The sequence below is a fragment of the Nicotiana sylvestris genome, chromosome 11 (assembly GCF_000393655.2).
Source record: "Nicotiana sylvestris chromosome 11, ASM39365v2, whole genome shotgun sequence".
NCBI classification, from domain to species: domain Eukaryota; kingdom Viridiplantae; phylum Streptophyta; class Magnoliopsida; order Solanales; family Solanaceae; genus Nicotiana; species Nicotiana sylvestris.
The window spans coordinates 11,295,032-11,310,223 of NC_091067.1; the positions used below are offsets into that span (position 1 = coordinate 11,295,032).

Here is a 15,192-nt window from a genome sequence, read left to right on the forward strand (position 1 = left end):
ATAAAACTAAGTTTGAGAAAGAAAAATAAAGAGAAACAAAAAAGAACTTTATTTTTTTTTGTATTATTTTTTTTCATTTTAATCTTAATTATTTGTATTTTTTTAATTGTGACAGATGCAAGGGTTTGTATTGGATTTAGCAAAACATACAAGGGACCATGTACAGAGAAGGTAGACGCTGGAAAATGTACAGATGCATGCAAAAAAGAGGGTTTTGTATTCGGACAATGTACTAGCTTTAGCCACAAAGGCCAATGTTATTGTGAAAGGCCATGCCCTCCCAATTAATTAATATCTCCCTTAATTAATAAAAAAAATTCTTATTACGTTAAAATTATGTAATTCTTTATGAGGCATAATTAAAAAATTAGCCTCTAATCTAATGTATCCTTTGATGATCAATTATAGAATGGTAGTATTTGGGAGCTTATTAATACTAATATATCCTTTCTCCATATTAATATTGTTATTATTATTTTAGTATTATCTGATTCTTCAACTTTATTGTTATTACTTTTTTTTTACTTTGATTATTTTTACTATTTTTTTCTATTAATATCTTTCTTTTCTTCATATTTCATAATAGCCTTGTTTTACTATTTTTTATATTTGTTTTTGAAAACGCTTTTCTTGAGCCGAGGACTATTGAAAACAACCTCTCTATCTCACACAAGGTAGGGATAAGGTGTGCATTGCGTGCTCATATTCACTTTTGGAGTCACTCGCCTTTAAATCACTTTTCGCCTAGGTAAATAAGTAAAAATTAGAAAAACATGAGAAAATAACTTGTAAATTTTCTATATATAAATAGCCCTTAAATCACAAAGTCCATGATAAGAAGCATACGAACAATATATTATCAATTGATCTAAAAAGAACTTACTCTATCGTGTCCGGCAATTTATTTTGTATCCTGATGTATCCCTTGATGATCAAGTATAGAATAGTATTTGGTAACTTTTTTTTTATCAGTATTACATTTTTATGGGTCCATCCTCGAGCACTGACGGACAGAGGGTTTGTAACTCCATGGATAATGGGTCCGACCACTACCATTCTTCATTTAAATATTGTATTTTCTATATATGGCAGATTTCAAATTCATGACATTCAATTCACCTAATTTCAACAACAACAACGCAGTATAATCCCACTTAGTGGGGTCTGGGGAGAGTAGTGTGTACGCAGACCTTATCCCTACTCTGGGATAGAGAGGTTGTTTCCAAATAGACCCCCGGCATCATTCCCTCCAAGAACTCCCCACCTTGCTATTGGGGAGACTCGAACTCACAACCTCTTGGTTGGAAGTGGGGGTTGCTTACCATCAGAGCAACCCCTCTTGTCAACATTTATTCAAATTTGGGATTAAGAAAGACAATGCAGGCCTTCAGAAATTATAATAACAATATATACATGGCGCACGTTCATTTCTAAGATTAGCATAAGTTTCAACACCCCATTGATATAAGATCAATCGTTCAACTAAGACATAAATTTTAAACCTGTTCGAGTCAGCTATATGAATTCTCTATATTCAGTCACTCAATCTGAAGTACTCCTGAGTTTAGACGAACCCAGTACCTTCATGTTGCATCTGTCCCTCGCTCTCATCCACAACTTCACAGGTCGAACCATATTTTTCATTAACCAATCCTCAGACCTGTGCACTTCTAAACCTCGTCTTTTTATCGCGTGGTTTTCTCTTTGCATGTTTCAAATATGCGCCTTTATAGGCATAGGAGGTAGCCTAGCTGTTGAATAAATGGCTCTAGCAATTATAATCGTCACGAGAGAATATGGTACTTGACTAGGGTTATATTCTTTTTAGGGTTGCATGAGACGATGTTGTTTTGGTCCAAGAAATTAAAGTGGTGAAGCCAGTGGCGAAATAATATGGTAAATTTTGGCGTCATTGCAGAAGAGGATAAGACGTGGGTTAAGAAGGTGGCTATAGCTATGAGTTTTGGTGGGTTGTGGTGGTGGAGTTTTGAGGGATGAAATCGAGTCTTTAGTTGTTGATTTTCTTGGTTGGTGGTTTGTATTATATGATTGTGGCAATTGGCATGGTTAAGGTGGTGTAGGCTCTCATTTGGTCAATATGTTTCATTTTATTTCGTGGGAATGTGGTTGACTCGGACAATCCTGGCTATTCTACGAAACTCTCACTGAATAATGGAACCCGTCTCTCTACCATTCTTCACTTAAATACTAGGTTTTGTCTACGGTAATTAGAATCAAACCTGTAACTTTGCCCCTAAACCATACATCACGCGCTACGCTCTTATCACTATAATAACGACCGGAGGCTTACACATAGAAAGATTTTGTCTCAGAAGAAAAAGAGAAACAGATAAACCACACATTCAGTTTCACTTAAGAAGCTGTTTTTTACTCCATTCACAGGTATGATTGCCATCCGGGGATCAAATGATGCCCATCACTTTGTAAATTGTTGAAATTTCAAAATCAATTAATAATTAAAAAAAAAAAAGATGTAGCATACATTTTGATTGTAACTCAAAAGAAGAAAGCAAAAAATCAAAAACTTGGTATATCCCCCTTGAAACAAATGTGTCAAACCATCATCAGACATGCAGTATATCAACTCAAAGTTGCAGCTTCCATGAATCGTGCAAGCAAAAATGGCGCGCACACTTCAAATACTATGAGGGAAAAAGAAGCTCAACTTAGTTATTTTCACATTGTTCATTTGTTTGTAACCAAAGAGTACAACAACAACAACAACAACTACAACGACCTAGTAAAATCCCACAAAGTTGTAACCAAAGAGTAACAATTGAAATTAATATGGGGCAAACCTGGTCCTGTTAGCATTGAAGAAGGAACTTGCTTTCATGCGGAGGTCAGTTTTGCTTTTCTTTCATCCAGTCTACAAAATTATCCAATATCACAGGCCATGCTTGATCTGTATCATAGTTTTTAAGGTCTGGAAAGCTAATCTGCAAAAAAGTGATGACGACGCCCACCAATTAGTGTTTGAAAAGCCGATTAGTGTTTCTCAAAGCACAAATAACGAAAGTTAACTAGATACATCTATAGGTGCTCCCATATGCGTCTGATCATAGTGCAAAAACAGTTGACAGAAACAAAAGAAGGATGCCAGAAAGTTAAATGAAATCTTTATTTCCGTTAAATTAGCATTTGAATAAAACTACTTGTGTGGTCCTCAAAGTTTGGCCAAAGTTGGAATTTGGTCTCCCTCCTCTAATCATATCACCCTGAATTACATAGTTTGAGATTGGTGTTTAATCAGTGCCTTAGGTCATTGGCAGGCAAATCGAATTCCATTTCTGGTGAAACATAAACTACAATTAGATGAATCACAAGTGCAAAACTGGAAGAAGAATGTCATAATGAATACTGACAAAAAGGAAGGAGAAACCGGAAAAAATGAACTAGGAACCGAGAGGAAGACTTGGAGTATCTTTTTACCATATAAAACACACACACACACAACATGCACGCGCACACGCACACTCTTTGGAAAACTACAGGCTTAAGTGGCATTATTATGAGTTGCCGCGGAAGAAAACAACTAGAGCATCAAGTAAGCTAGAAGGAGCTATACAGCAAAAATAGTTTACCTCTTGGCAAAATCGAAGAAAATTCGTCCATTGATCCATGTTGATAACTTTATAATCAGTCTGATTCTAGTATGACGGAAAATACAGAGAATCAGTGCTTTCAAATAAATTAATGAAACCTAAAGACTAACATCATTTTCATAACAATATAAAAGCCTAAACTATAGGATCCTTCAAGCAATTATATGAAGAGTTAAGCCTCTGAACCTAGGCACATTTCATTATCTATTGGCGTACACTATACAATTTACAAAGGTGAGTACTTACCTTGAGAAACTCAGTGAATGAGTCGACCTGACTCCGGAATTGGGACCCCAGAACAAGGTCAATCAGTAGACAAATGCTCTCAATGTCCACACACTTCTGCTTATCCTCTGCGAAAGACAAACCAGGCACATGTTAGTAGTGGATCAGCTAAATCAAGAGTTATGCACCATAAACGTCAAATAAAATATGAAACCTACTAGGCTAAAAAATTGCCTCTCAAAGAGACGTTTTACCGGTAAGGCAGTAACGAAAAGCGTAGCAATAAAAATCCTCAAAGTTTTCAGGCATCATGACCTGGATATGCAAATGAACCAAGCTCACCATTACGAATCTTGAAATCAGCCCAGCTAAGTTACTAAAGAGAGTTGACAATAACATACCTCTGCTTCCAATTTTGGCAGCACTTTTTTCAATTTGTTAATAGTATCAACCCCGAGATCTTTTAATCCTCTTTGCCATTCATCCTGACAATTGGAAAAGAGACCCCCGACACATAGAGAGAACTAGATTAGTCACTGAGGAAGAATGCACCAAGAGCATATCAAGGATTAAAAGCAAAAAGCCAAAACCAACTCAGATGAGAATTTAGTTGAATCAACAGAAAGAACAAACAAAATATAGGCAATCACAAAAGAACCAAATGCCAGACAATTCCAATGATACAGCATCCGTATGAATACATCACAAAAATAAAACATATTGAAATGGTTTATAGTCAAAAGAAAGCTGAACAAATAAAGAGCAGTAACTTACCTGAGTAAAATATCCCTGCTTTTCGGCTTTCATTTTCCTGATCCATGTGAATGGTCAGTCATGTATTACAGAAACACAACATTTCCTTAAATAACGACTGATCACAGAGCACATATTGGCAGCAGATGGCTTACCAAGCGAGCATCAAAATTCTGACATTAGTATGATCCACTCCTAGATCTGAGCATAGTGCCTCAATCCCCTCTGGACTGTGAAACAAAATATATAGAAACTCAATGAAGATTCCAACATCCTTTACGCCTCTTGTCAACACGCATATGCAAAGCTAGGTAAGTTTCAAATGTTAACTAAAAGATAGCGATGACACAATCTACCTCTGATACCATAATTGCAATCAATTGTTAAAACTTCATTCATAAATTTATCATATCTCAGTTAAATGCTAGGATTAAAGAAAGAAATACTAGATAAGAGGTAATTCTGATATTCTTTTTACTATCAGCTAATGCCTAGTTGACTGGACCAACAACTACTTGGTCTGAGTGGACCATAGTAATGTTGCTAATCAAGAACATCTATTTTAGGTAATCTTGGTTTCACAAAATTGGGAATCAAATCAATCGACTTCCAAAAAAATCCTAAGACAACAACAACAACAACAACCCAGTCAAATCCCACAAGTGGGGTCTGGGGAGGGTAGTGTGTACGTAGACCTTATCCCTACCCCGAAGGGGTAGAGAGGCTGTTTCCGAAAGACCCTCGGCTCAAGATAATAAAAAAACAAAAGGAGAGAATATTAGATTCACCACGGAGATCATAGGGAAAAAGGAACATAAAATGCAGAAGAAAAATGCAAAGCAAAAACGATAATTAGTAAATGGATCATGCGTCGAAAATAGAAAATAGTATGACACGACATTGCCCCTAGACAAAACCCCACCGGACTAGGCTCACAAAGGTACAAAATAACGTAAGACTCAACTGTCTCCTAGCCTACAACCGTAATACTCGACCTTCACAACTTCCTATCAAGTGTCATGTCCTCGGAAATCTGAAGCCTCGCCATATCCTGCCTGATCACCTCTCCCCAATACTTCTTAGGCCTCTCTCTACCTCTTCTCGTGCCTTCCACAACCAGCCGCTCACACCTCCTTACTGGAGCATCAGGGCTTCTCCTCTGTATATGCCCGAACCATCTGAGTCTCGCTTACCGCATCTTGTCATCAATGGGGGCCACGTGCACCTTCTCCCGAATATCATCACTCCTAATTTTATCCATCCTAGTGTGCCCGCACATCCACCTCAACATCCTCACTTCTGCTACTTTCATCTTTTGGATATGTGAGTTCTTCACAGGCCAACACTCAGCCCCATACATCATGGCCGGTCTAACCACCGCTTTATAGAACTTACCTTTGAGTATCGTTGGCACTCTCTTGTCACACAAGACTCCAGATGCTAACCTCCACTTCATCCATCCTACCCCAATACGGTGTGTGACATCCTCGTCGATCTCCCCTCCCTCGTGGATAACCGAACCAAGGTACTTGAAGCTGCCTCTACTTGGGATAACCTGTGACTCAAGCCTCACATCCACGTCCAAAGAATGACGTAATTATCAGTTGTTGCTTCCGTCAAAACTAAGTACTTAAGGGCCGGTAAATTATCGTGTATCCGTTGTTCGGCTAGGTAAATCATGGATCAAACAATTAGCAAAAGGTGAAATTAGTTTTAAAGTAGAAAAGCTTGGGAAAATAATTTGTAGAATTGCTATATATATGTAACCCTTAAATCACAAAGTCCATGAAAAGAAACATACGAACAATAATTTATCAATTGAAACAAAGGAACTCACTCGATCATGCCTAGCAACTTATTGGCATACTTCTGAAAAAGATTATCAACAGATATTCCGAACTTCGAAGTCTTGCCTAAAGCTGAATAAAACAACGAAATGGTCAGGAAACTATAAGTGAATGCAAAGAACAATATAATTGTAAAATACTAAGAAAGAAGAGAATAAAAATTAAACAAAAATTACAAACATCCAGCTAGAGAAAATTTCTTTCATGGAAAGAGAACTTGTTGAATCAACACATAATACAACATTCATGGTCTTCGACATTGTTAACAAAATTTTATTTAAAAATGAGCAGAATTTGGACCAGAACTTGCAAATTAAGACAGAAAACAATTTTATGCTTATTCCAAACAGAAATGAAATAAACAAGGACCAAACTGTAAGGTGGGACATCCAGAAGTTACATACTCAACATGTTTATACATAACGAAAGAATTTGAGACTACTGAAGCATGATAAATCTCACTTCAAATATAGAGTTAGAACAATTACCAGGAAACAATGTATAGAACGATGCACAGTAAGTAAAATCAACTTTCCACGCTTAGTTTACAAAAGGCACTTTACTTATAGTTCATTAGCTTCCAGCAATCCCATGTGAAGACCAGAACCTAGACTCAAGTGCCATATCTAGTGTTCTACAAGGGTGTTTTTGGATATCATTAACCTCAAACAAGCTATAGAAACTAAAACAGAGTATGGACCTGCATTGTGTAAAAAAGGGCAGTCTATGCGCGGGGTCCGGGGAAAGGCCGCACCACAAGGGTTTATTGTACGCAACCTTACCTTGCATTTCTGCAAGGTTTACAATGGACCTACATTGTGTCCTCGCGCATTTTTATTTACCTAATTTCAAGATTTATTCAAACTGGGGTTTAAGAAAAGCAATGCAGGTTGATCTTACGCTTCCTTCAGATATTACGATCACAATATACATGCATGAACATTTCTTAGATTAGCAAAAGTTTCAACATCCCCTTAATATAGATCAACCATTCAACTAAGACTCATATTCCAAACTGGTTAGGATCGGCACTATGAATCCTCTATATCCATTCATTCAATCCAAACTAGTTGGAGTTAGCTCTATGAATCCTCTATATTCATTCATTTGATCCAAACTAGTTGAAGTCAGTTCTATGAATCCTTTTATGAACGGTATGCCCCATTCGGGCCCATCTCATTCCAATGTCCACAAACACTCACTTGATATAAATGCAAGACGGAAATATTCAGTTAGGCTGTTTCTTGGGACCCAATCCCCATAAGCGAAAAACTTACCTGCATCTGATGTTTACACCAAACCAATAAATGTAAGTAGACACGTGCCTTTCACACACATTTATCACTTAATCATGTTTAAGTGATATACATTCTCACTTAAATTTTTAAGGGCCAAGGTTAAACTGCTTGATTTGGTGTGGGTAAGTATTTACTTACCCAAATACACATTTTCAAAAAAAAAAAAAAAAGTATAATATCCATCTTATTAAGCAAATCTTAATATTCAAACTACTTTGGTCGATTATAGGAATCCTCTATATTCCTATCCTATAGAGTTAGATACCCAATTGATATTCTTTTTTTTAAGTCCGAGAAACCCACTTGGGGCCAATCCATAGGACCAACCATAGCCTTGGAAACTCAGGAACAATCGCCCCCCTCCTCTACCTCTACCCTTCTCCACTTAAATACCGGACTTGTAGGACTCGAACATATGACCTAAGTTCCCTCAACCTTTGCCACTTGAACTGATCCCTGGGGCCACTAGATACCCAATTGACATTGATGCAACAATAAAAGTTTTTATTCTTTTATATTTCTTGGGACCCAAATCCACAAATACCCATTCAAGTACCAAGAAACAAGATAAATCCAACTCATTAAACAAAATTTGAAATTCAAAAGCTCCCCCACCCCCAATAAAAGAAAGAGCTTTCATCAGCAAGCAAATAAACCCAAAAACACTTAAAATGAACAGTAACTACTGATCACATATACAAGATATGGTACATAGAAAAATGGGGGAAAAGAATTTACCAGAGTTGACAGATTCAGTGCGGGAAGATTTGGCAGAAGTGGATTTGGGTGAGTCAGACTTTCTCTTAGATGCTCGAGGCATTATTGGCAGTACGATTTGAAAGCCTCTTAAGGGGGAATTTGGAGAGGTTTTTGCTTCAGAGAATGTGGAATATATAAACGTATAGGGGTGGGTGGGTTTGTGGGGTAGGTAGGGGGAGGGGGTGGTTAGGCTGTGTACCCACTGGGATGTGTAGAAAAGAGAAGGTTCCACCCACGGTAAAACTAAAAGGACAGAATAGAAGTTGGTGAGAAAGAAAATTATGGGAAGTAAATACGTACCCAAGTACAATTTTAGTAGGCTTTTGGCCATAAGTTTTTGGGTGTCCAAAACTGAAATGATGTATTTTTTGATACAAAATATGTTTATACAATTAAAAGAAATTACATTTTTACATAATATGTAGTATAATATTGTATTTTACTTTAACGAAAAGTTAGCCGTTAAAGTTTTAAAAAATTAATATTTTTATAGGAAAACGCATTATAATACTGCGTTTAAGGAAAACGCAGTATAACTATAATAAAATATAGGGCGGTCCTTCTTCTTCCCCAACTCCACGACAGACTCCATTTTTAAAAAAACCCAACCCCACCACTGCTGGTCCCTCCCCCCCTCGTGAATAAAAGATAAAAAAAATCTTGGGCCCCACCTATCACACAAAAAGTGAAGAGCGTAGGTCTCGCATACAACCCAAGCTTTGGATTCCTTCTTTCGGGGTCAAAATTTCGAATTTTCGATATTTCAAAAAACTTAAATCGAGGTATTTCGATTTAGTTTATGTCGAAACTCGTAGAGCATATGCATATTTGTTTTGTTGAATGTGTTTCCACGTTGCTTTATGTTATGTTTGCGATTAAATTTGTATGTTATTTTTACCCGGATTGAATTATTAGCCTTGGGACAAAAAATAGTTAAAACTTGATAAATAATTTTTATTGTTAATGAAATTGTTCACAAATATCTTTTATTGTTTTATATGTAATTTTGTGAATGCTATGTTCATATGTTTGTTGTTTTTATTTATTTTAGATTATTTATTTGCTTAAAGAAGAGTGGCTTTTTAGCGTAGTAAAATATAGAGCCTTATAGCGTAGTAAAATATAGAGCCTTATAGCGTAGTAAAATATAGAGCATTTTAGCGTAGTCAAATTAATTATCCAATTACACTTTACAAAATTAATTATTTAATTTATAAATAAACTAACAAATTAATATATGTTGTCAAATTAAATCAATTATCGAGCCTGGAACCCATAGATAATTACTCTGTCCAATTTTAAAATTAATTATTTTATTTATAAAACTAACAAAATTCTAAAAATGTTGAAATTTGACACACATAATAATTAAGGATAGCTTGGTGCTACTGGGCCTCAAATATCGAGCCTGGAACACATAGATAATTACTCTGTCCAATTATAAAATTGATTATTTAATTTATTATAACACACAAAATTCTAAAAATATTGAAATTGACACACATAATAATTAAGGATAGCTTAGTGCTACTGGGCCTCAAATATTGAGCCTGGTACCCATAGATAATTACTCTGTCCAATTACAAAATTAATTATTTTATTTATAAAATTAACAAAATTATAAAAATGTTGAAATTGACACACATAATAATTAAGGATAGCTTGGTGCTACTGGGCCTCAAATATCGAGCCTGGAACCCATAGATAATTACTTTGTCCAATTATAAAATTAATTATTTAATTTATTATAACACAAACACACAATTAATATTGTTTAAATTATAGTAGACGACATGGACTTGCCACATGTGCATCCTGGACCAGCGGCAGATCAGGTATTAGTGTTACAGGGTGAGCATAGGTCCTCCTATGTATGGGAGGGACATCTATTGGATTAGACTCTCCGCGCCAGGAGACCGGACGACTTGTGGGACTTTTTGAGGGAGAGAGTTTTCCATGCCCGTGTAGTCCATCGCCTGCGTGCAACGGGCTTCCTTAGGATTTTTGAGATTGGGCAGATGCAGCTCGACTGGTCTCTTAACATGGCGTTGATAGAGCGGTGGCGACCGGAGACACACACTTTTCACCTGCCCACTGGAGAGGCCACCATCACGCTTCAGGATGTTCAGGTTTTGTATGGGATACGTGTAGATGGACTGGCCGTTGCACTGCCCCAGTATATGAGAGCTATGATGTGTCCCTAGTAGTTGGATTTGCTGGGGCAGTATACTGGTTTCAGACCACAGGGTGAGGCTGCACTTAGAGGGGGCAGTCGTATTTCTGTGACAGCTATCAGAGAGCATATGGAGGTATTGCACCCCGATATTACCGGCGAGACAGAGGATATCCATATTGACCGGTACACGAGATTGGCGTTGTTCCTTCTTTTTGGGGTGTCTTGTTCCCGAACACTTCGGGAAATCTAGTGAGTATGCGCTTTCTCCATCATCTACAGCAGCTAGATGAGTTACCCCAGTACAGCTGGGGTGCTGCTATTCTAGCATACCTGTACAAGAGTATGTGCCGAGCGAGCATGGGCACCCAGGTGGACATATATGGTTTTCTGCCGCTTCTACAGGTGACAACATTTTCGAATACTCTGTTCATTACTCCGAGTTCTATATAGTCAAAATGACTCTGAAATTTTACATCAACCTTTTAACTTAGGTTTGGGCCTGGCAGCGGATCCTGCCATTATAGCTACCTCTACCACCACTAGAGCCGGGTGTAGCACCTTCGTTTCTCCCTCTAGCTACGAGGTGGGTTCTCCGGCGTGGGAACTACCAAGGGACTGATGCTCATCATAATCTCCCCCTTGTCAGGGATGTGTTAGATATGCTGGTGGCCGAATAGGTAAATATGTACCTAAACTTACTTGTTATAAATTCACTTGTGTTGCGCATACTCACTTTTATGTATTATTTGATAGTTCATCTGGACGCCATACAGCGACGAGTTACTAGCTCAGCTGCCCGATTATTACTCAGTCGACTGACTGCTTTAGAGCACTTCCGTCCCGATGATCTTCTTCGATGTGGTGGAGCATCATACCACAGAGTGTGTGCTTCGCCAGTTTCACCGTCCCCAGACTATACCAGGGGAGCCTGCATGGGTGCCTACACATTATCAGCGGGATGACCATACCAGGGTGGACGATGAATTTGTAGGATGGCTAGAGCAGCAGGTCCATATTTGAGACCAGCGAGAGTACCATATTACGCCACCACCTTCATATATCCAGGAGGCCACTATTGAGCTGTATACTTCATGGTACCGCCGTCACATCCGACTAATGATCGGGAACACCATTCATGTACTTGGCGATCGGTACAGACCATACGCCGGGAGGCACGAGGCACTAGTATATTTTTGTGGCTTATTAATATCTTATAATTGTGATTTAGCGTTATTTAATTAATACTTTAAATGCTGCGCAGGCTATTGGGCATCACATGTTCTACCAGTTGGGACAGGAGATGCATCAGCATGGCGACAATGCTGCAGTCGTTGGGTATGGCCGGCGGGTGGAAGAGCTGGCTCGTCGGATCCTGTATCAAGCGAGAGATGGCACGAAGCTGAGTATGCGGTGCCAGAGGAGTACCATCGGGGTAGGTTTGTCTCACGAGGCAGGGGTAGGTCATGAGGCAAGGCTATTCTACGAGGTAGGGGTACCCCACGGGGTCGCGGGGATGGCGAGGAGGTGGTCCCCAGCAAGGGGGCGTTGAGACACCTGTCGACCCACCTGTTGAGGTACATGATGAGGATCTTGGAGATGATCAGTAGGGTTATTTCCCTCAGCTAGATGAGCCTTCCAGCAGCATATCGTCGTACAGCCTTCAGCTATCTCTGCCAGCATCGCAGGTCACCCCGTCAGATACATTGTTGATCACGGGTACATTCGACGGAGATGTAGACCAGTTCTTTTTAGGCCCATCCACCGCAGCTGAGAATCGGCCGACCCGGGACGTGGATGGCGGGTGCAGGTTGAGTTATGCCTCATCCCCGACGATTGATGCGGATCTACCACAGGCGCAAGTATGTTTGTATTACTATAAAATTTCAATTTGTTTTCTTTTCCTTAATGATATGCAATAAATTAATTTTTAATTTTCTTATTAAGGCTTCGTCCCAGCCCATCACGGAGGCCACTGTATGCGCTGATGAGGACACTACGGATGCATATACTCAGGAGGCCGACGAGACCATGGTGAGAAAATGTTTTTGACTTAACACGTACAATACTAGTATACATTTTCACATGCTAAGCTTCGTACTTGTTTTGTAGGTTGCTGACGGCCCAACTACCTCTTCTACCGATCCTGCCAGTTATATTGTCGATGCTGCTGCGCATCCTCACATAAAGAGGCGACTTGATGATGATGATCCCGATAGTGTACCCGGGCGACAGGGGATGCGACTCAGGCCAGCAGCAGCACTGAAGCACACAGGTTGCGGGACTCATTGATTTACTTTTATTTGTACTTTGTGTAAATACTATATTATATAAATAATGGCAACAATTCTGTCTTAACAATAATTTTATTTTAACTGCGGTTGAACAACAATTTTATTTTAACAGTACAACACAAACACAAACATAGCAAACCTAACACAACACAAACAGTACAACTAATGAAAACACTTGACAAGGGAAACATAAAGATACACTACTATGCTCAACACGTACATGCCATTGTTTAGTCACGACCGCCTAGTATTCTCTACTCCAACCACTTGAGCTGGTCTTCCAGCTTTTTTTTCTCTTCTTCCACCTCCTTGAGTTTCGCCTTCAACTCCGTAATTTCTTGCTTGGATTGGCGCTCTCTGTCCCACTGCCTCGATCACACATTATGAAGATGATACAACTTGTCTTTGTAGTATTCCTGCTCACATAGTTCATCAATCCATACCTCAAAATTGCATGTAGGTACGTCGGGTTGCCTATAAAACTTGTTCATACACGCCCAGTAGCGGCATTCAGCTTCTTCCCAACAATCGTACATCATGCTTTTGTTTATGCAGTCACACTTTGGGACATAAAGGGGTTGTTGAGACATTTCTTAAAGAAAAACTTTGGTTTTATGGAAATACTTGCTATAGGTTGTTGTTAAGCGCAGAAAATAACTAGAATGCGCCCGTTATTTATAGGCAAGATTTCACATAAAACGTAGTATTATACCACGCTTTACATATTAAATTTTTCTGAAACAAAACAGCTTTTTCACATGGTTTTCAGCTTTTTCAGAAAGCCAAGACAACTCACAAAACGTAGTATTATACCACGCTTTACATATTAAATTTTTCTGCAATAAAATAGCTTTTTTGCAGTCGTTTCAGCTTTTTTGAGAACGACAAGACAACTCACAAAACATAGTATTATACTACGTTTTGCATATTACAAATGTAGTATTATACCACGCTTTGCATATAGTTTTTTTTTTAATTTTAGATTGGTCTTCTTTAGTAACACCAATAACTTGAATATTTGAACAATTCAATGAAGAAAATACTACATTATGTAAATAATGGCAACAATTCTATTTTAACAACATTTTTATTGTAACAGAATTTGAACAACAATTTTATTTTAACATGACAACACAAACACAAATATAGCAAACCTAAAGATACACATAACAAAAACAAACAGTACAACTAATGAAAACACATGACAAGGGAAATATAAAAATACACTACTACGCTCAACACGTACAAGCCACTGTTTAGTCACGACCGCCTAGTACTCTCTGCTCCAACCACTTGAGTTGGTCTTCCAGCCTTTTTTTCGTCTTCCACCTCCTTCAGTTTCGCCTTCAACTCCTCAATTTCTTGGTTGGATCGGCGCTCTCTTTCCCCTTGCCTCGTACACAAATTATGAAGAAAATACAACTGGCCTTTGTAGTATTCCTGCTGACAAGGTTCATCAATCGATACCTCAAAATCACATGTAGGCTCGTCGGGTTGCCTATAAAACTTGTTCATACACGCCCAGTAGCGGCGTCCACCTTCTTCCCAACAATTGTACATCATGCTTTTGTTTCCGCAGTAGCACCTTAGGACATAAAAGGGGTTGTTGAGACATTTCTTAAAGAGAAACTTTGGTTTTATGGAAATATTTGCTATTGGTTATTGTTAAACGCGGAAAATAACTAGAATGCGCCCGTTATTTATAGGTAAGATTTCACATAAAACGTAGTATTGTACCACGCTTTACATATTAAAATTTTTCTGAAATGAAACAGCTTTTTTGCAATTGTTTCGGCTTTTTCAGAACGACAAAACAACTCACAAAATAAGATGTATTATACCACGCCTTACATATTAAATTTTAAGAAGGATAATAAAGGATGCCTTGATTTTAATTTTTTTTTTTTGATTGGTCTTCTTTACTAACACCAATAAGTTTAATATTTGAACAACCATATCAACATCCCAATTTAAAAGGTCATGTTAAAAAACAAGATGTAACAAGATTGTGGAACATAATTTTATTTGATAAATATTGCAACATAAACAAGTACAGACACGTATTACAAAAAACAATACGAAAACAAAAGACTAGATGCATCCTTGATAGTTGGGTATATTCAACGAACTTGCACCAGGAGCTGGATTACCACCGCCACGCACACCACCTGAAGGACATTTACGACGGTCGTGTCCTGTTTGCGAGCATATGCCACA

General features: G+C 38.2%; 1 protein-coding gene across 1 annotated transcript; it reads right to left on the minus strand.

Annotated features, from left to right (window-relative positions):
• Positions 1–2,367: 2,367 nt before the first annotated feature.
• Positions 2,368–8,622, minus strand: LOC104231393 (uncharacterized). Its single transcript, XM_009784382.2, has 10 exons — positions 8,488–8,622; positions 6,442–6,523; positions 4,760–4,834; positions 4,626–4,662; positions 4,253–4,336; positions 4,106–4,166; positions 3,873–3,979; positions 3,606–3,671; positions 2,820–2,960; positions 2,368–2,663 (listed from the first exon to the last, which is right to left on the minus strand). The coding sequence occupies exons 1-9, from the start codon at positions 8,567–8,569 to the stop codon at positions 2,865–2,867; spliced, it is 690 nt and encodes a 229-aa protein (XP_009782684.1). The 5' UTR covers positions 8,570–8,622; the 3' UTR covers positions 2,368–2,663; positions 2,820–2,864.
• Positions 8,623–15,192: the final 6,570 nt, after the last annotated feature.